Source organism: Triturus cristatus, chromosome 2_2 (genome assembly GCF_964204655.1).
Source record: "Triturus cristatus chromosome 2_2, aTriCri1.1, whole genome shotgun sequence".
Lineage (NCBI taxonomy): Eukaryota > Metazoa > Chordata > Amphibia > Caudata > Salamandridae > Triturus > Triturus cristatus.
The window spans coordinates 831,075,208-831,097,146 of NC_140582.1; the positions used below are offsets into that span (position 1 = coordinate 831,075,208).

The following is a 21,939-nucleotide window of genomic DNA, read 5'->3' on the forward strand; positions in this document are numbered from 1 at the left end:
TGCATGTCGACGCCTGTCTGCATAGGCCTTCATTTTCTTCTTATGATCCAAGTCTTTCATGCATGTTTCTTCCTCTGTATTTGCTCTTCGGTTGATCCATTGAGTTAACGTAGTTGTCATGGCTCTCCCGAACATCGAGGTTGCAGGGCATTCATCTGTGGTTGAGTGAGGGGTCGAGCTGTAAGCCTGAAGAGTAAAATATAAGACCACTTTAATGTTGAGCATTTCTAATACAGCATGATGGACGGCTTTCTTTAGAGTACTCATGAAACGTTTGCCAAGGCTGTTGGCCTGTGGCCAAACAGGTATGCTCTTCTGATGCTTTACATTCAGGTGACTAAGAAAACCTCTGAAATAAGGACTGTTGAAAAGTGAGCCACTGTCAGGCTTTAAGATCGCAGGAACACCCCAGATCGCAAAGATGAAGCAGAACTTATATCGCGCGGACTTAGCCCAATGGGCGTCAAGGCGCCTAACAAATAAAGCTGACTGGGAAAAACAGGAGAGCTTACTGATAGGCCTTTATAAAATACCAGGTTTTAAGAGCTTTCCTGAACAAGGACAGGGATGGTAACGACTTAATCTCCAGAGGAAGGCCATTCCAGAGTAGAGGAGCAACAATGGAGAAGGCTCTGCTCCCCCATCTGGTTCTTTTAGAGCGAGGCACTACCAGCTGGTTAGAGTCTGAAGATCGCAGAGACCTACTGGGAATATATCGGGTGAGCAGAGACCCCAAGGCATTTGAGGGGCCAGACTGCAGGGCTCTGTAGGTGAGGCAGAGAAGTTTAAAAGAAATTCTAGAACTAATGGGAAGCCAGTGCAGGTTCTTCCTGGCCATCGTTGCCGAAGAGTCCCTAGGGAGTGCTAAAACTTAGATGCTGTCTAATTTCTCAATGACACGTTCTTGAGTGATAGATGAGAGATCTTCAATCAATGAAAAATTGGAGTGTTCATCAATGATCATCATCAGGTGATGTCCGTTGTCACAAGGACCAAACAGGTCCACGGCAATTCATTCCCATGAATGGGCAACTCTGACATGTTTAACAGGTGTTGAATGGTTTTCAATGACAGGCAGTTGCATAGATGACAAGCCTCTAATTCTCTTTCAACTATCTCATTGAGATGTGGAAATCAGACTCTGTCTCCTAGAGCTCGGTTGGTGGCAACAATTCTACGATGTCCTTCATGAGCCACTTCAATTATCTGTTGTTGCAGACTATCCGGAATGACAATTCTCCAACTTCTGAAGAATAATACCTTTCTGAGTAACAGACAGTTCATCTTTGACATTCCTAAACTTCTGGTACTCACTGTCACTGGTAAGAGGTTGAGGGTGCTGGTACCAAAAGTGATGTCTAATAATGTCTTTCAGTTTCAGCATGTCACTATCTTGACGTGTGACAGTGACAATTTGTTTCAATGAAATGGCACCTGGGGTGCTTGATTTCACTCTGAAATTTATGTAAGCTTTGACCATCTTAGAATGGATGCTAGAACATTGTGGAGACACTCATGAGAAGTAGTCAGCAGGGTTCTGACCTTTCCCTGGTTGATGCACAATGGTGTAGTTGTACTCTTGCAGTTGCAAACCCCAAAGTTGAGTGCAAGGAGGCATTGTTACTTTTGGATTGCCATGTATAATCAACAGTGCTTAAGGATAGATCACAAGTGTAGAGGGCTTCCCATACAAGAACACTTTGAAATGCTCACAAGTCCACATCACTGCTAACCTTTCTTTCTCAGGTTGTGAATAAGCATGTTCAGTTTGGGACAAACTTCAGCTTACATATGCCACAATACGTCTTCGAGCATTTGGGTGTCCGCAGTGCAGGGATGGTGCCCAACCCAACAGGGCTAGTGCCAATAACCACCTCGGTATGAAGCTTTGGATCAAAATATGCCATTTCAGTAGTGTTCTCAATAGCCTGTTTGGTTTTCTGGAAGCTTTGTCCACATTTATGTGACCAAAGAAAAAAAAACATTCTTTTTCATCCGTTCTCTTAATGGTGCACTGACAGTGGCAAAGTCTTGTATGTATCGAGAGTAGTAGCTAGCCCTGCCAAGGAATGAACATAACATAGAAATATCTTGTGGGCGACTGGTAGTGGACGCTTGCACTTTAGCTGGATCAGGTGTCATGCCCCATCAGAAAAGATATGGCCAAATAATTAAACTGTGTCTTATGGAACTCACATTTCTCTGCATTCAAAGTTAAACCGGCATCAGCGAGCAACTGACACATTGGCGTATAAGCTTTGTCATGCTCCTTCTGTGTTGCTTCGAAAACCAATATGTCATCACTAAAATTGAAAGCATTGATGACAGGCTGTATGATATGTTGAATGAAATCTTGGAATAGCTCCACAGCCGATGACACACCAAAATTCAGTCTCCTATAATGGAACAGACCAACAAGTTTAGAAAAGGTTGTAATGTACCTACAATTCTCCTCGAGTTCCAACTGATGATATCCTTTATTCAGAGATCCAGGAGAGAGAATGCCTTCGCACCATTCAATTGTGTTACCATGTCGGCATTGTTTGGACATTGATATCCTCTTTCTATTGCCTTGTTTGCTTGATGCATATCCATGCAGATGGGTACAGCTTCTTCACTGTCCTTTTTGGGTACTGCCACTATGGCAGATACTAATGGAGTGGCACCAGTGGAACGCTCAGTGATATCGCGTTTGAATAAGAATTTAAGTTCTTTTTAAACAGCTTCCTGCAAGTGAAAGGCAATTCATCTGTGTCTTTGAGCAATAGGATGAACGTCCTCATTAATGTGAAATTGGACTTTATAGTCTTGAGTTTTCCCAACCCTTGAAACAACGAAAGGAATTGACTTACTAATTTGTGTTGATCATTCATGTTATAGTTAACGGATATCGGTCCCATATCAGCAGCTGACATCGATGCAGCCCACGTTTACACTTTAGTTTTTGATGGCGTAAGTCAGGGCAATGGAGACAGCTCATTATATTCCCCTCAGACATAATATTTATTGACGCTGCACTATTGATGATGGAAGGTATCGAATAACCATTGACTTTTAGTGTGATCTTCGGACAATGTTTGAATAACTTTGGTGCTTTGTCACGTCGAATTTTCTTGGACCCCAGTTTTTCTTCACAGGTGGCCAGTCCAACATGTGCATCCTTCTCTGAGGTAAACATTGACATGGCATAACCATCTTAACTTTAACTTGATATTGATACGGAAGAACTAGTTGACAACGAAGATTTAGAATGACTTAGTTTGGTGTCGATTTGCCTCAGCTGATGTGGTCCCTTGGCCTTCTGGGCGTGTGTGGACTGTCGCTTCTGGAACATTCGAGCAACCATTTTGTCTTCGTGCCGTCATGCACTTACTTTTTCCCCTTGACTTGCAAACCATCACAAAATGGTTCTCCTTTCCACAGCCTTTGCAATCTGCCCAATGGCAGGACATTTACCTTTGTGTGGAAACTAAAACTCACACCTGAAGCATAACTTCTTTTTCTGTGGAGAATTCATTCCATGTCCCTCGACCTTGTGCTTTGGCTTACTTTTCACATTTATGACTGACTCTCCCTGGGCACCTCTGGCCTCCATGTCAGCTGCTTGTTGATCAGCAAGGTGTTCCGCTTTGGCAGCCATACGTACTCTTTCCACACTAAGAGATTCTCTCTCGTCGTCTGAACAAATCTGACAAGCATTCGTCAATAACTCTGAGGCGTATAGCTTCCTCATCATTAAATTCATTGAACTTACGGTGTTTGATGAGCGCATCCAGTCTCTTAACAAATTTTTCATGGTTTATTCGGCTTACTGTCATAATTGACTGAAGATGTACGTTTCGTAATCTAAATTTGGCATTGGTTTGACCTTGAAATTCAAGGCTGCTTTGTTTTGACTTTATGTAATTTTGTCAGCTCGCTGCATTTTCTTAATGACTTCTTTTACACCTTCACCAGCAAGATTCTTAAGGTACTTGATAATCTTCTTGTTATCTGCATCTTCAATAGCATCAATTAAATCATCAAATGTCTCTATCCAGACGGTCCATCTGTAACCAATATTCAGTTTTTTGGCAATATGGAATGGTGGTGGTGGTTTTAAGAAGGCGGTAGCAATGTAACCATTCACAAGATTGGCTGACACTGAGGGTGGAGGTCTTTCGGACACCGTCTGCAGTTTGCTAGGACCTGCTTCATCTACACCATGTCTAAGGCCCTGTGCTGTCATTGCCTCTTGTTCATCTTGGACACCCAATGGAACCTTGACCTCCCTCTTGGTCTCCACAACGGCCCTTTGCTTTCACAAGACCTTGAGAGTAGCTCTGAGCCACCACCCGGTAACTTTGGTTATGGACCGCTTCAGGTATGGACAGCTCTGCAAGCACAAACCTGGGTGCTTCCTCTAGGGTTACTTCCCAGCGCAGTGGAACAATGGCTGTCTTTGCTCAGCTTTGATAAGTATATGAATGTTTTAGTATTTGAATTTTGTTACTTGTTTCTCTTTGTGCCATCTGACACCTGGTTGATCTCTGCCTCGCAGCGCTTCTGTTTGCAGTGTTATCACTCCATATGATGTATGGCTTTCAGTTGCGTAGTAGCACAGTACCTCTCTTTACGGCCTTCCGAGCAGGTTCTTAGCCACCGATGTGTAGACTTCTCAGTGATGCTTTCATCAAATCAAATGCTTTATGCTAAACTGGGGCTGTGCTTTGACTCCACGTATGCCAAATGTCGATTCCGCACTTGGATGGAGGCACATGTGGCACGCACGAGCAGTTTACAGGACCACAGCAAACTCCGTGGGAGAGTACTGTCGATCTTCAGGTTACATATCCCATATCTCATTGCCAGTTGTAGCACCCTCCCCAGCCTGGGTATTTGCCATTGACTACACCTCACAAGGAGCTTAGTATAACGTGTCTTTATTTTTCTGAGTGTAACCGCAAACCCAACATTCTAATCCTGCATTCAGTTCACTATGCTCTATTGCTTATGTCACAGTTCTATCGAGTCCATCAACAGCCACAAATGTTCTGTCATTACAAACTCACACAACATCATACACGGTACCCCGAAAAGGTACTTTTTCTCAACAATTGACTTTCTGGCTACGTGTTTCACCACTCTTTTTAAACCCACTCTAGAAGCTGGACATCCACTGCTCCTTGCATGTTCCAACATACTCTTCCCTCTCCATGCTTCTGCTCTGGCTGGTTTTTCCTAGCTCACTAGCTCAGCCTGTTCATTTAAGAAATTTGGTTAAACCCCACAAATGATTCACTTAGTGCAATATTTAATGCTACTACTACATTAATAACTTCTTCAGTTACACTATTACTAAAATATTGTCCCCAACATAGTCTAGATTCTAAACTACTTCCACTGATTGCTTGGATTTTCCCATCATTCTAAGATATACCTTGAGTTTTCTTGGGTCTGTGCAAAAATATGTGCAGTCCTGATATTCACGCCATTTCACAGCTCTGTGTCATTGTTAGCCAATACATGGGTGAAATTCCTGAATTTGGGATATTGAAAAGTGAGCCAATAGGTTCCGCGTATGAAAGCTTATTGTTTTTTAGCCATGATGTACAGCTGCTCAACTGCATAGCTAAAACTACTTTAAAAAGTGCCTTACATGACCAGTGCAAACAAAAGGAATAAAGTAGCACCTGAAAAAGTGAGCAGTGGAAGGATTCAGTAATGCCCTTGGGGAGGGACACACACACGAAGAGGAAGGAAGTCTATGCAAGCTGACAAATGAAAAGCAAGCAAATGAGAGTGACACTAAAGCAAACCAATAGTAAGCAATGGGTAGCCGCAAAGTACCTTATAACGTAACCAACGGCCTCCGAAGAGACCGTGCATGCTCTGTCTTAAGCGAAACCTAACAGAAGAGAGTCAGATTTAGGACCAGAGAATCAACATAAAATGTAACAATTCTGACAAAAATATGTTCAACAGAAAATTATTTGTCTCTTTACTAAGTAAATTTGTAAGGAGAATAGAAAAAGGTTATTTCCAGTCCAGGGAGGACCTGGCTTGGCAGTTCGGGCTGGACTGTTCCCATGAGGCACAGGGTCAAGACTGATTTGCATATGGCTGGGTTCAAACTGGAACGGCATGGTGAGCAAAAAAACGATGGATTTAGGCCCAGATCTCTGTACTGGGGTGAATGTATGACATTGTTCTGCATTCTGTCCATCAACTATTGTTTTTACATTTGTCACCCCGAGTGGGATGGGTATGCCCAGACGTGGGTCCCTTGCTCTCCATGCCACTGGAATCAAGCTATCCTGGCTGAAGAGGGGTGAAACTCCGAAACCGGTACTAGGATGCTTGTTTCCAGTCCAGGGAGGACCTGGCTTGGCAGTTCGGGATGGACTGTTCCCATGAGGCACAGGGTCAAGACTGATTTGCATATGGCTGGGTTCAAACTGGAACGGCATGGTGAGCAAAAAAACGATGGATTTAGGCCCAGATCTCTGTACTGGGGTGAATGTATGACATTGTTCTGCATTCTGTCCATCAACTGTTGTTTTTGCATTTGTCACCCCGAGTGGGAAGGGTATGCCCAAACGTGGGTCCCTTGCTCTCCATGCCACTGGAATCAAGCTACCCTGGCTGAAGAGGAGTGAAACTCCGAAACCGGTCCTAGGATGCTTGTTTCCAGTCCAGGGAGGACCTGGCTTGGCAGTTCGGGCTGGACTGTTCCCATGAGGCACAGGGTCAAGACTGATTTGCATATGGCTGGGTTCAAACTGAAACGGCATGGTGAGCAAAAAAACGATGGATTTAGGCCCAGATCTCTGTACTGGGGTGAATGTATGACATTGTTCTGCATTCTGTCCATCAACTGTTGTTTTTGCATTTGTCACCCCGAGTGGGAAGGGTATGCCCAGACGTGGGTCCCTTGCCCTCCATGCCACTGGAATCAAGCTATCCTGGCTGAAGAGGGGTGAAACTCCGAAACCGGTCCTAGGATGCTTGTTTCCAGTCCAGGGAGGACCTGGCTTGGCAGTTTGGGCTGGACTGTTCCCATGAGGCACAGGGTCAAGACTGATTTGCATATGGCTGGGTTCAAACTGGAACGGCATGGTGAGCAAAAAGACGATGGATTTAGGCCCAGATCCCTGTACTGGGGTGAATGTATGACATTGTTCTGCATTCTGTCCATCAACTGTTTTTTTGCCTTTAATGTAGGGGCAGGTGCAAAAAGAATTGATTCAGAGATTAAGACTTTCTCACTTGTCAAGACAATTCGCTGCCATAGTAAAGATGCCATGTCATTAGAGATTTGTAGCTTAGTGCCCATGTTAAATGGTAAATTATGAGTGAAGGCAATAAAACATTGTGGCAACCCAGAAAGACTAAGGAATGCATTTATTTTCTCTGAGCTGTGCTAGAGTCGCCTTTTTCTCTGTTTCCTGTTAGCTCTTGCTACAGGAAATGTTAGCTCCGTACCAGAGTTCATGTTGTCCACGCACATACAAACACACTGAGGAATTTTTTTCAGCCCACTTACGGACCTGCACACCATATGTTTAACTTATGTTTATTTAGTGAGGACGTGTGCTGGACCGGCATTCCTCCCTGTTCCCCTCCTATTGTTAGTCAAGGTATTTTGCAGTCATGCATGTACACTTTTTCACCTCTCCCTCTCATCCTGTAAGTGGTGAAAAAGATGAGGCAAGCTTATCTTAGTGTCACGAACCTGGGCAAGACAGCTCTGGTATACAGTGTTCCTGCAGATTTGAATTAGTCCACATGAGAAGGTTACCTTCAGACCAGACCTTCGCACGCAGCATCAAGGTAAGCTCTGACACCCAGATCCCAAACAGCTGAACCTCTCGATCTGGCACTTGCGTTCCGAGAGTTCAGCGACCTCAATCTTCTGAAAGTATCTTAGGGTATCATGCGGGAAGTGTGAAAGCCCACTACTAGTGCCTGTTACATCGCTAAGTGGAAAAGGTTAATAGATTATTGCATCTCTACATAGTCAAACCGCTCTATGGTTTCTGTGCAGAAGGCTGGTTCTAACGTCCTACACCTGTACAAGGGAGATCAGCACTACTACAAATAACATTTTCCGTGTGTGTGTATGACCCACTTAGTTATTATTTTGCATTGTTGTCTATATTAAAAGTTTCCAACCATCAAGTCCATAACCTAGTTTATATTTTACCACCACAGCCTGTTAAATGCTTAGTTGCTGTGCAACAGTTACTATGTACAGAATTTGATAAGTAATAACATTAATTTAATTAAATGCCCTAGAACATGGGAGCTTCTGCGCTAAAGATCGTGCAGAGCAATATTGTGATATCAGCTAGTGAACTTAAATAAAGAGTGGTGTGTTGAGTACAGTACTGTTAATGTAGATAGCTAAATAGTGCCGCATAATCTTTTGCGAGGTTTGTTTCTTACTGTCAACGAGAATGTTTTCACATAGAACAACAAATATGAATAATTAGATGGAGTCATGCTTTCTGTTTTTTTGCAGAGTGAAGGCGTATCGAAAAAATGTCCTGGCAAAGTGTGTAAGTAATAGGTTTTAACACAGTATTACAAAAAGTGTTTTGTTGATTATGGTAAACTTAACATGTATTTTATTTTTGTTTTTTAGATAGTTCACATAGCAATGCCTTTACTTAAACGAGCAGTCAGATACTTTACACCTAACTTTTTTTTATTTGAGCCGAAGTAGCTCAAACATGAGGTGCTCTACATAGAACATGGTTCAAACTGCTACAGAAACTAGGTTGTAAAAGGTAGGACAGAGCTAAGATATTACCCCATGCCGAAGCGTTTTTACAGATAGATGCTTAATAAATGTATAGTTTGAGGCACTGGGTATTGCAGGGATTTGTCCAGAACCACAATCACACAAATTCTTTTACAAAGTGCTGGAGCCCATAATTATAATCTTTATCCTCCAAAGTGAAAAGGATTACAGTGCTCTCATCAACATTTTCAACACTCATATCGGCATCCAGTAGGTTGCAAGATAAGATTTTCCTAGAAAGGAGACAGAGAGGATTTGTTTAGTAAAAATCAATAGGGTTTGGTATAGTACAACTTTTAAATGACACAAGAGGAGTTATACTTTCCATATGTAAGAGAATTAATATGAAAAGTGTTGAAACTTGAAAAAATATCACATGTAGTTAAGTGTTGGGTTTTTCATTTTTATTTCTTTGGGTCTGCCCACTTCACACCATTGGATTTTTGTGTTCTATCTCTTCCATCCATTGGCTTTAGATATTGTCAATCTCATCTTAGATTAGCCCGCAGGCGATTGGCTCTCTCATTTCATTTGGGCTGTTTCTGTGCCATTTTACCTTCCATGAAGTTCCTGCATCCATTGCACGATGTATTATTTACTCTCCAGCCTCTCCCTCTCTTCCTACTTACTAGTGCACTCCCACTCCGCCCCTGCTCTTTCCTCCCTCTTGTCGTGCATCTGCTATAGGCCCACTGTATTTTTTACCTATGTTAGCCTAACTGCACGTAGTAGGCTGATTCTGCTCTGTACACATTACAAAGCACACTTGTTTTTATGCCACACATTTGTTCGACAAATAGGCTGCATATGTTTTTGTTAATTTAGCTCTTGTGCTGAGATACAGACGTAACATTTCGTGCAAGGTAAAATAACGCAGTGCTCTGTTTCCTCTGTGGTCGGACACTAACAACGAGATATAATAGACAAATCCAGCTGCTGTCCAAATTTGTCGTTTATGGAAACAGAGATTCACAGAGAGCAAAGATCTGGAGATGAGAAAGAGCTTTGTTACCTGAGATGTAGAACAATTACTTATGTATACCATGTATAGGGTTCCCCACTAATCCTAGAAAACTATAATATGAAACTGTGTTTCTATTACTGGGGTAGGCTTAGGCAGACCTGTCTTTCAATATGACAGGTCTTTTTATTGTGTATAGTCTGCTGATTATGATAACCACATTTTTTACTTGCTTATGTCTTCTAATTGCAGCATAGCTATTGTAAAATAGAGCACAATAGTTTCAATAAATATCATAAGCTTTTATTGTGTCTTTTTTTTTTGTTGATTGAGGATATGCATGAGTGAGAGAACGAAAGGTGATGGCCTTCTACCACAATCCCTGAGAGGGTCTAGTGTTGTGTTCTGGGGTGCAAAATTACTTGTTTCTATGAAAAGGATAAGAGGGCAAGTAAGGCACTATTAGCTAATCTAGATTTGGGCCCATAGGTACTGATGTGGTATGGTGACTCCGTTCCTATGTACTGATGTTCTGTTGTCTCAGTCATAGTTCTGTTCCTAAGCAGAAAATCTGCAACACACTCTCCAGTTTTAACGTGCATTCTAATGCTGTGAATTCCAACACCACTCATGGCATAATGCTAGTGTGGTTTCCTGGGTCTCTTGAAGGTATCTGTATTTTTCTTACCTGAACTCTGTTAATAATCTTGGTGTAAAGGCATTTAGACCTGTTATATGTGCCCATCTAATCTATCAAAAAGAGGGTATATGTGCACAGATCTAAATGGCCAATTGCATTCCCAGTTGTTATAGAGGGAGGTTTGACGAATCTGCCTCTTACTTCGCATCTCAGTAATGGGAAAACTTTGCAAACGTCTTTTGTCGTTTTTGACATTTATTTGTTCTGTTGAAAAGGACTATCTTTTGCATGGTGTACCCCTAAACTATTTGCCTTGACTGTTTTTGCTCTCTGTAGAACTCTGTGCACTTTACTCTTGCTAACCAATGGTAAAAGTTTCTGAACTCCACCTTTCAACATGTTGAAGTTGGCATACCCCTAATTGGTATATTTATATTACCTATAAGTCTCTAGTTGTGGTAAAAAAGTATCCCCAGGGTCTGAAAGCTACATGTCACAAGTGGACTGCAGCACCCACTATGCCATCCACCTCAGTGATAGTGTAAGCATGACAGCAGACCTGCTATGTGTAGCCTTGGTCTGCAGTTTTAAAGTTGCAAATATAAGCTGTCAAAATAACCCCTTTTGACATGCCTAAACATTCCTATTAAATATTAATAAGTAATCCTGAGTGGGCCTTATGCCCATAAGGCGGGTTGCATTGTATTTTAAAGTAAGACATGTAAAAGTGTCATATTAAACATGTCCTTACAGTGAAAAGGCCCCCAACGCTATTTTCATTGTAATAGGGTTGGCTGATCCTTAGGAAAACATTGGGATACAATATTAGATTTAATAATGATATTTCCGGCTAAGAAACAGCTACAAAATTAATTCTTGGACTTTTAGAAATATATATTACAAGCCAAATTCACAGGTGAAGTCAGATTTGTAATAAATATTTTGTAAAAGATACTTTTAGAAAGTTACCTTTTCCCTGCCTAAAGCCTCTGGAGGTCAATTTGCATGAGCATAAAGTCACCTGGCAGCTAAAGACTCCTTGACGAGGTGAGAAAACTGCTCCCAGAGCAGGAGAAAGGCTTGTATGATGGGGAGGTGTTTCTGTTCTTCTGGCAGGATGACCAGCTGGGCTGTTCCCTGAAACTTGATGAACTTCAAAGAAGCTTACCCTTTCACAGGAAAATGTCAACTGACACCTGGGCAGCATACTTTTTGTTCCCGCAGTCAGCCAGACACCAATGCCAGTGGGAGATAAGCACCCCCAGAACTGGTTTAGAGTGACCGCAGAGGAGGGGTTGCTCATTTCCATGACTACGCCTATAGGGTGAGCTCAGGAGAGGAAAGGTTCTGCCATCTTGATTTTAGATATAGAGGAGCACTGTAGGATTGTTTAAAGTAGGGCATTCAGGAAATGCTGCAGAAGTTGGTAGGCTCACCCCTGGAAACTTTTACCCCATTGGTTAGGGAGTGGCCAGGAATTTACACCACTCACATGCATGTTCCAGGAATAAATGTACCATCTCCAGGTCCCTCCTCTAAACATTTTCTGGACCGGTTGAGAAACATAAGAGGACTGCTGTGTGAACTTGTACCCATTCAATAGAAGTGTACTCCAAGGGTTACAAGGCTGACCTCCTGTTCAAGCTACAGGGACACAACAAACCCCTTTTCCTACAACTGACCAGCTTACTAGTTACAACTGGACCTGCACTGTTTTACAGGACATCAGAGGTTCCGGGAACAGAGGTGGACACACTCCAAACCTTTTACCTTTCAATTCTGCTTAAAACATTCTTCTGTCAAGCTCCTGTGTAAACAGTCTATATTGCTATCGCTGCCTGCCCCCAGGTAATTCAGCCAGTAACTTGAACAGTGGTGGCACCCGAGAGGAATAGGTAAATGCAAGTAGATGCTGCTAATACCATACTGTACTCATTGTCCAAATTTCTAGCACATGTTGCCAGAGAGAAAAAAGACCAAAGGAGGCCATTCAGATTTCCAGATGTTCTGGACGGCTGACCTCACACGCCACAGCTGTGGAGCTCAAACACCTTGCTGCCTCTCAGTGCAGACTATTGCTACCACCAAGATTGACTACTGTTTAGTCTGCAAATGCTGTGCATGAGCAGCAGGTCTTTAAGTTAAGTTTAACTGTTTGCCTATTTAATTTCACCTTGCACTCAATAATGCCTTCTTTAAGGAAGAATGTGGCTCGTCGCCACCTGTATATCACCTTCATACCAGTTGGTGTTTGTTTCCAGTAGAGTGGGACATATTTTGGAACCTGAGCCAATTACAAATGGCATTTGCATCCCATGTATGTGAACTGCAAATATCCTATGAACACTATATTCCATCAGTACTGAAAAGTTGATGGAAATTAAGGACCAAAGTCTTACCATGTTGTTTTAGGACTAGGTAGTGCCTGCAAGATGTTGCTGTTTTGTTAGGTCTCATATCTGTGCAGTGTCTGTTTAAAGGTAAAGATGCTGGTGTGTCATCCTTGTAGAATGCAGGCAGCTAACAATTTGACAGGATAACTCTCTAGAAAGTATCAGAATTTTACAAAGGTCTGAGCTTTACTGTCTTGCTAGCCCAGTGTCTAGGGGTGTCAGTAGAGTCTGACATTGTGAGATTACATACTCACCTTTTTCACTTTGCCGTTTATTTAAGCATAGATTAAGTAGCTGGTATATCCTGCCATAAGACGTGATACAGAGAATGATTTAAAGCTAGGTCTCCATGTAAAGTATCATCTTTCACAAAGTTCTTCACTTACTTCCAGGTCCATTGTCCAAGTGGATAGCAGTAACTGATGCTGTGAGTGGAAACATACACCCTTGGTTCCAAAGAGTATAAAATGTTGATTCAGCAGGTCCTCCATATTCCAAAGAAAGTGTGGGAGTCCAGCGTGATTGAGCCACAGGTTAAGACTCCTCTAGAGTAGCAACGCATCCTGCTTGCTTGTTCATTTTTTATCCATGCTAAATCTATTGGGGCTTGTTAAACCTGATGTCCTTGGTGTGGACTTCCCTCAAGCATTTTGCCTTCACTCCTCCTGTTTTCTTAAATGCAGGGTTGTTGGCACTTGGACTATGTGTACTTTACCACTGCTAACCAGTGCTTAAGTACTTGAGCTCTCTCCCTAAAACATTGAAAAAATGTGCCTACATCTGACATCTACATGTCACAGGCCTGCCATTGTATCCTGTAGTACAGTTTTAAACTGACAATTCAATTTAGCAAAATAAACCTTTTGCCAGGCCCAAAGCATCCTTTTTCGCAAATCTAAGTCACCCCTAAGGTAGGCATTAGACAGCCCATGGGGCAGGGTGTATTGTATTTAAAAAGTATGGGATTTTTTAAAAACGTTTTACATGTCCTGGTAGTGAAAAACTTCTAAATGTATTTTTCACTACTGTAAGACCTACCTCTTCCAAAGGATAACATTGGGTTACCGTATCACATATAGTAAGTGCTAACTTTGTTAGGTAGTAGGGAGAAATGTCATGTTGGATTAAAATCAATAGTAATTTAAAATCATCTTTTCCAGCTGCCTTGGCCTGTTAAGTATGTGTATTGGGCCCAGAGAGGGAACAGTAGGACCAGAGTATAGCTGGGAAAGGGCCATTCTGCCAGAATGGTTGGGGCAGAGCTGTTCTTAGCCCCACTTACATGAATCCAGCAAACATACATAGGAATCTGACACTAGTCTTTTGTCACCCCAGACTTCTTGGCGCCTTCAAGGGGAATGGAAGTACTTTACAGAACCAGGTGTGGGAATGGACTAGAAGATTCCCCCACTTCAAACACTGGCACCAGGTATACATTTTGGACCTTTTGAGCAACTCTTCAGTACACTCTTGGACCAGCACACATTACGGAAAAGGGATGGGCTTGTTCCCCAGAGGACTGCACTGCTACTTGAGGCTTACCTTGTTCCCCAGAGGACTGCAGTGCTGCTTGAGGCCTGACTTGTTTTTCGGTGGACTACCATGCAGCTTGAGGCTTGACTTGTTTTTCAGAGGACTACCCAGCTGCTTGAGGCTTGCCATGTTCCCCAGAGGACTACCCAGATGCTTGAGGCCTGCTCTGCTCTCTATGAAGGAAGACTGGACCTGCTGCCCTCTTCCCAGGCTACCCGAGTGACTCCAGGGTAACTTAGCTGGCCACCTGGTATGAGCTAATAAGGCACAACAAGCTCCAGAAGCCTCCCTCCAACTAGACCTGCCTGATCCGTTCCAGCGTGGGTTTCTGATCCCAAAGGGGTGCCTCCACATGTCCTGGACCCAATTGAGCTCCTCCTATGAAATCTTGAAGTTTTGAACTCTTTGCGTCAGACTTTGAGAAGGTAACTTTTTCAGTGTGACTAACCTGGTCTATTTATCTGGCCCATGCTGCTTTACGATCAGCCTGAACTTGTGACTTCCCCCATGTCGAGCACAACCAGATGACTGCGAGTGGCACTTTGTACTTTTAGGTGCTATACCTACCCAAAATACCTCTATTTATTAAAATGTAGTGTATTGTTCTAAATTGGATTGGGATTTTTCTTGTGTTGTGTTTTCACTTTATTTCCATTTGCTTGCTACTTAAATACCTTACACAGTACCTCAAAGTTAAGATTGACAGCTTTTATGCCAAGCTACCAGAGCTTTAAGGATAGATTAATTTATTGATTTTAGTGTGTCACCCAGACAGGAATTGTGGATATTTCTTGATTAGGGTTTTCACCCACCACAATCAATAGCCCAGTCTCTTATAGAGCGTTAGGAAGGTCGCAGAGGTGATGCATGTGGGAATTTCATCCCTGACATGTTGCCTTGAGTACTGCTCATGGTTTGTTGAAACTGTGTTCTGACGGCCTCCAGTTAAACTTGTACATTCGAGGCCATAGTCACAAAAAATAAATCTTTTTGATTAGATTTACTACAAGTATATTTATATATACACTTTTGAGTAATTTTACTACTTTTGATTAGTGGGCATCTTTTAAGTGCAAAGTTACTCAAAAGTGTAGACGTACATGTCCCTACTCACTGAAAGTGGTGGTGAAGTCAGTAAAAACGTCAAATATGATTGTAAAGTTGACTTTACAACCATATTTGACATTCCGCATGCTTGGCTGAGACCTTCCTATGGTAAATATAGGGAATTGTTTAAAAGTTTAACTTTTTTTAAACTAGGGAAATATTCCTATGTTGAATATTAATGTTAATTTTATATATATAAACTGTAGAATACTACACAAGTGTTAAACCATTATTAACTTCTTTTCAAATTAAAACATTTAATTATTTTGAATATATATATTTTTTATAAATCTGAAGGATGCTCTAAAAAAATAAATCCCATGTGAAGTAAAAAAACAAACAATTAAAAGTGATTACATTACTGGAATTAAATAAAAGTGATGTAATTATTTGTAACTTAAGTAATTTAACTTATTTTAACATTGGTTCCTCAGGCTTTTCTTCTGTTTATTAAGTGCCTACCTCTATTATTTCCTAAGGGAGGCTGTTGCAGTACCAGTGATTTTTCACATGTGGTGTTAAAACTGCAGTTTAATCAACAAAATAAACCTTGTCTTTTACTTATGCTGCTATGTTCTTCTAGTTGAACAGTGATAAACTGAAAGGAGATAGTTATGGCAACATGTTTATGTTTTGCACATGTTAATTATAAGAAAGATAGAATCCTTTTGCATGTTTTACCACATTCTGAGCTACCACGTTTTAAAAAGCATCTATCCTGTATTAAACTCATTTTAATATATTTTTTCAACAAATATCTAACTGCATTTTGGTGCATTTAATTTTGCACCAAAGATTTTTATTATTATTCATGTTTGCGAGCATCCCGTCTCTTTCATGTGAAAGAGTAACACTCCAAGGACTTAAGAATTTTGTACCAAGGGTGATGATTTGATTGTGTATTATAAGGAATAAAGTACCACTGCTGTACAATACAAGGATTAAAAAGTCACCCTGAGGTTGCATAGCCTCATAAAGGAACTTGTCCTTTGGCCTCGGTACTCCTCTGTGACGTGCAATATCCTTATAGTGGACTCCAGGGGTACATTATCCAGTATATACAGAATGTGTTTATTTCCCCCAGACCTGTTTTTGATTCTCCCCAGCCCTCTTTTCTGCAAATTGTTCGCAATTATTATTACTCCTAAACTACTACTATAAAGCAGAGAAGATCTGTTATGTAGTTAAAATTCCATTGTACAATAAAACTCTACAATCCATTTACCAATAACAAATTTTGCAATGAATGTATCTAATTTAATAAACACAAAATATTTTTCATATAATGCTTTTTGAACTGTTCATATTCAATTCCACTTATTTTCTATGGCATTGAAGATCTATCTGTTCATCAGTTCATTGCTTGTTTGCATTTGTTGTGCTTTATTGCATTTCCATAAAATTATCGGTTACATTCTTCTTCTGAATATTACATTTTACTGACACCATTGCTGGGTTTTTTCTGCTTTAGTATGGTGGTGATATAACAAGAAAAATGAAGCTATTGAAAAGACAAGCGGAAGGAAAGAAAAAGATGCGAAGTATTGGAAACGTTGAAGTACCAAAGGATGCATTTATAAATGTGTTGAAAAGAAAACCTGACAAGTGACCAGCTGAAACACTGTAAAACAAATATAATAAATATTTTTACGATATACTTATAAGTTTTCCTATTATTCATACAAAATCTTTAAATAATGATCAACTGTGAGCTGTTTGGATGTGCTTCTGCCATATGATGACAATGTTTTTTCATGTTGTCGATTGGAAATCTCAACAAAGGAACTCTAGTATACGGGTCGATTGCTTTACCGCTAAGGTGACCAATGAAGTGAACTTTAGTTTATATAAAATTTCAAATTACGTTTCTTTACATATAACTCCAATAACTCTCATACATAAAGTAAAACATTTAACAACAGATTGATTCTAGGCAGTGGTCACAGTGCCAGTAAAGGATCACTTCTGGGCAAAAGATCTTACAAATCTAGACTATTCAGTTTGTAGAGAGATACAACTTCTGAGACCTTGCTATCCGCCTGAGATGGGAAGAAGGTCTGCTTGATAAAGAGTATTTTTCAAAGAAATAGTTTTGTGAGCACTGTAATATATTTTAAACAAAATCATTGGGTTTTATCTGTCCAGCATGCATTGCCATATAACCGTCATAGCTGACCCACAAAACCTCTGCATCTTTTTCTTGGTGTACAATTGTGCATGCAACCATCCGTAATAGGCCACTCTAGTACTGACTGGTTTTCATGCAGAGTTAGGGGTACTCTCATTTCTAAAATGATATTGAATTTCATCACCATGGATCAGTCAGAAGGTAAGTAGAGAGTCTGGGCCACCGGACAGGGAACAAGGCACCCTTCCTGCCATCCCTTGATGGGCCCACTTTTATTGGGCTAGTGAGTGTAACTACCACAAGCGATGTGGTAGTGACACTCACTGGCCCAATAAAAGTGGTGCAAATAATCACAGTGAAAAGAAAATACCTAGATGCAAGACCTCTGATTCCCCTCTTTCCAGTACTTGACAACTTACTCCATACAGACCCTGTTGTCATGGTCAAGGGAACAGCTTTAAAGTGGTCTACACCCTCAATATCTAGACCATTAGCTACTTTTGGGTTTCATTGCATCTTAACATAGTGCTGGTGACCTTGTCCAGGCTTGTCGCCCTCAAGCCACAGGTGCGCTGAAGGGTTGAGCCTGGTGACTTGAACGACTTACAATGAGGAGTCAAGCCATCGCCTCATGTGAGTGGTCTCTGTTGTAGTCCTGTCTGATAACGTACGCCTATCTACTGATTTCTCCATGCCCTTGATTGAGCACAGTTCCCACACTATGTGGGTGGCTGTTTGAGTAGAGAAACACTCAGTGGAGAGATTTAGAGCAAAACGTGCAAGTGGTAGACCTCTCAGTTGTTTATCAAACCCTCCAAAAACAGGAGGTAGAAGGACAAGATTTTAATTTATATGGCCTATTCTTCACTCTAACTTAGCAACGTTCTCTACTCCCCCAGGGAGAGAAACAGCCACCAGGTATGCTATGGGCCACTTCATGGCCATTGAGGCCTTAATTCAAGCTCATTGCTGCATCCTATACTAAGTATCATACAGCATCAAATGTGAGAAAGCCAGTAATCGTATGAGAATGTTGACTAATTAAACCACATAACACAGTTTTGGACCCTTGCCAAGTGCACAAGATAGAATGTCAACAACTGTATAGGGCTGTCCCATAGTCCACAATCTGAGATGATTATAAACAATACCAAAAGATTGTTTAGTTCAACTTCACCCTTTCTTCCCCCCCTATCAGCCAATGTTCTTTCGATACAAGTTAGCAGGGAAAACAGTTAACATCAACTTTCATCCATTCCTTGCAACAACACGATTCAGTATGGATCTCTCTTTTTGGGCACCACTATAGTCTGTTTATGATAAAAGAGGGGTTTGGCTTTAAGTGAGCTGTCTGTGTACCATAGTGTAATACATTCAATAATACTTGTAGTATGTCATTGTAAGAAATTGGGTTATTGGTTGAAGAGAGTAAAAACCCTACTCGAGCAACAACCACAATCTTTGTCAGGGTGAACCACAAAAGTCACTTAATTAACCTGTGCTTAATCCTCTGGCTGCTTGGCACAAAAGCAGTCCGGCTTAACTTAGAAGCAACATGTAAAGTATTTATCACACAAACAGTCATAAAGTGAAAACACAGATTTGCTGCTGCAGAGAACAACATAGCAGGAGCTACTGCGAAGCCATGCTGACCGGCGATGCACTTTGGATTTGCATTTCGGTGGAAATCTTTCTAAGTACCAGCTTTTAAGGTTATGCAGGGGAAGCACATCTAACACCACTTCCAACATTAATAATAATGATAATAAAAAAAAAACCTTTATAAAGCGCGCAGCTACCTGAATGGGGAGTCCCGGTGCTTACATGGACAGCAACAAAGGTAGAGGTATGTGCATATCTAGTCATTGGGACTAAAGAGCCAGGTCTTCAATGCCTTTCTGAATTCCTGTTCGGAATGCATCGTGCGCAGATGGGCAGGTAGGTTGTTCCAGCACTTGGTGGTACCCACCTCAAATGTCCTACCCCTATTGCTTTCGCAAAATGGGGGGTGGTGAGGTATCGTTTGTGGTTGGACCTAAGGGATCTGTTCTTCTGGTATGGACGAAGTCTCATCCTCAGGTAGTTGGGCCCTCTCACATGATACGCTCGGAAGGCAAACGTAACGGCCTTGAATTCTATATGTTTGGATACCGGGAGCCAATGAAGTTGTATGAGATGAGGAGAGATGCGTTGGCGGAGCGGGACATTGAAGACCAGTCAAGCTGCCGCGTTTTGAATTATCTGGAGTCTACGGATCAAGCCGATCGGTAGACCATTAGCGTAATCCAGGTGGGAGGTGACTAATGCATGCACCACGGTTTTGCGAGCTGGGTGGCGAGGCACATGTCTTTGTCCCACCTGACTCCTAAGTTCCTAAGGTGGATGCTGACACCCCGCTGAAAGAGAACAACAGCTGGGTATCATTCGTGTAGGATGTCACCTTGATTCCCATTTTGGCGATGAGCTCTGCCAGTGGTGTCAGGTAGACATTTAAGAGTAGTGAGCTCAGTGCCGATCCCTGCAGCACCACCCATTTTAGTTGTTTAGCGAGAGAGGTGAAAGGATGGTTCGAGACCTGTTCACGGTCGTGCAGGTAAGACGTGATCCAATTCAGTGCCGTCCCCTGGATGCCAATCCGTTTAAGGCGATCTAGTAAGATGGGATTGGACACCGTGTCAAACGCTGCTGACAGGTCTAGAAGCAGCAGCATGGCCGCGGAGCCTCCATCCACCGCCCAGCATATGGAGTCAGCCATCTCAATCAGTGCAGATTCTGTACTGAAGCCAGGGTGGAAGCCGGACTGTGATTCATACAGTAGACCAATGGACTCAATTAAACATTCCAGGACCTGGGGGTATTACTTGAGGGCGGGGGGTTTGGGCGCGGGGTTTAGGTATTACTCTAGCAGAGGCCAGGTGCAGGGTTCAAGATTCCTGGGCTTTGTTATGTGCCTATAGCTCGAACAGCAAACTTCATCGAAGCCAACAATGTCCTGAATATCTCCAAATCCTGATTCCGAGCAACCACAGCACAGAGACCGCCCTACTCGCCACCACAGACGACATCTGCTTCCTCCTCGACCAGAGCCAAATGGCAGCTCGCATCCTCCTGGACCTCTCAGCTGCCTTCAACACTGTCTCCCACCGCACACTACCCACCAGACTTCACAACGCCGGCATCTGCAGAAAGGCCCTTGACTGGATATGTTCTTTTCTCATAGACCGAACTCAGCGAGTCAGACTCCTGCCTGTCCTCTCAGAACCAACAGAGACCAGATGCAGAGTACCCCAGGGATCAACCCTCAGCCACGCACTCTTCAACATCTACATGGTCCCCCTCGCAACCATACTCAGAAACCACAGGCTCAACCTAGTCTCCTACGCGACGACACCCAACTCATCCTATCCCTCACCAAAGAACCCAATATCACCAGGCGCAAATTCCAAGAAGGGATGAAAGCAGTCGCCACGTGGATGAAGAGGAGCTGCCCGAAACCCGGAGATAACAGAAGTCCTCATCCTTGGCCCCAACCATCTGCCTGGGATGACTCCTGTTGGCCCCCCGCCCCCTGAAAACCCCTGCCCCGATGGACCATGCACAACACCTCGGCATCATACTAGACTCCGCGCTCACAATGAATCGCCAGATCAACTCCGCATACTCTGAAAAACATTCAGATGGATCCCGCCCAAATCCAGAAAAACGGTCACACATCCCCTCATTGGCAGCAAACCGGAGTACGGCAAAGCTCTTTTTGCCAGAATCAACAAGAAAATACTTCACAAGTTCCAGAACGCCACAGCCAGATTAGTCCTAGACATACACCGCCAACACCACATCACCCAACACCTACCGCAATCTCGACTGGCTCTACATCAAAAGAAGAATAACCTTCAAGGTCCTCATCCATGCTTACAAGGCCCTCCACAACATAGGACCAGCATAACTAAACGACCGCCTTTCCTTCCACGCACCCAATAGATACCTCTGATCAGCTGACCTCTCTCTGGCCACTGTCCTACGCATCCACAACCCAGAGCGGGAGGGAAGTCCTCTCCTACCTTGCCGCCAAGGCTTGGAACGACCTCCTCCTCCAGCAAACTGCCCACACTGCCCCAGCTCAGGAAGGACCTCAAGACCTGGCTCTTCAGATGACCCTAGCACGCTACGGGTCCCTCCACACCCTTTAGCTCCTTGAGAAACTCGCAGGTGAGTAGCTGCGCTTTAGAAACCCCTGATTGAATGATTGACAGGAGGCCAGCCATCTAGCCCTCGGAGTCGCGCTAGTATTCGAGGAGCAAGACAGACCTCAAGCAGCAGGGCAGTCGTCTGGGTTACAAGCAAGCCCTTCCAAAGTCTTCCACAGGTTCAGGAGTGTACTGAAGTTGTGCT

General features: G+C 42.6%; 1 protein-coding gene across 1 annotated transcript in view; it reads left to right on the plus strand.

Annotated features, from left to right (window-relative positions):
• GUF1 (GTP binding elongation factor GUF1) overlaps positions 1–17,076 on the plus strand; it is a 328,054-nt gene extending 310,978 nt beyond the window's left edge. The window contains exons 17-18 of the mRNA XM_085642161.1: positions 8,504–8,540; positions 16,891–17,076. Of these exons, the coding sequence (XP_085498287.1) occupies positions 8,504–8,540; positions 16,891–17,028 (175 nt within the window). The 3' untranslated portion in view covers positions 17,029–17,076. The remainder of the gene's footprint in view (positions 1–8,503; positions 8,541–16,890) is intronic.
• Positions 17,077–21,939: the final 4,863 nt, after the last annotated feature.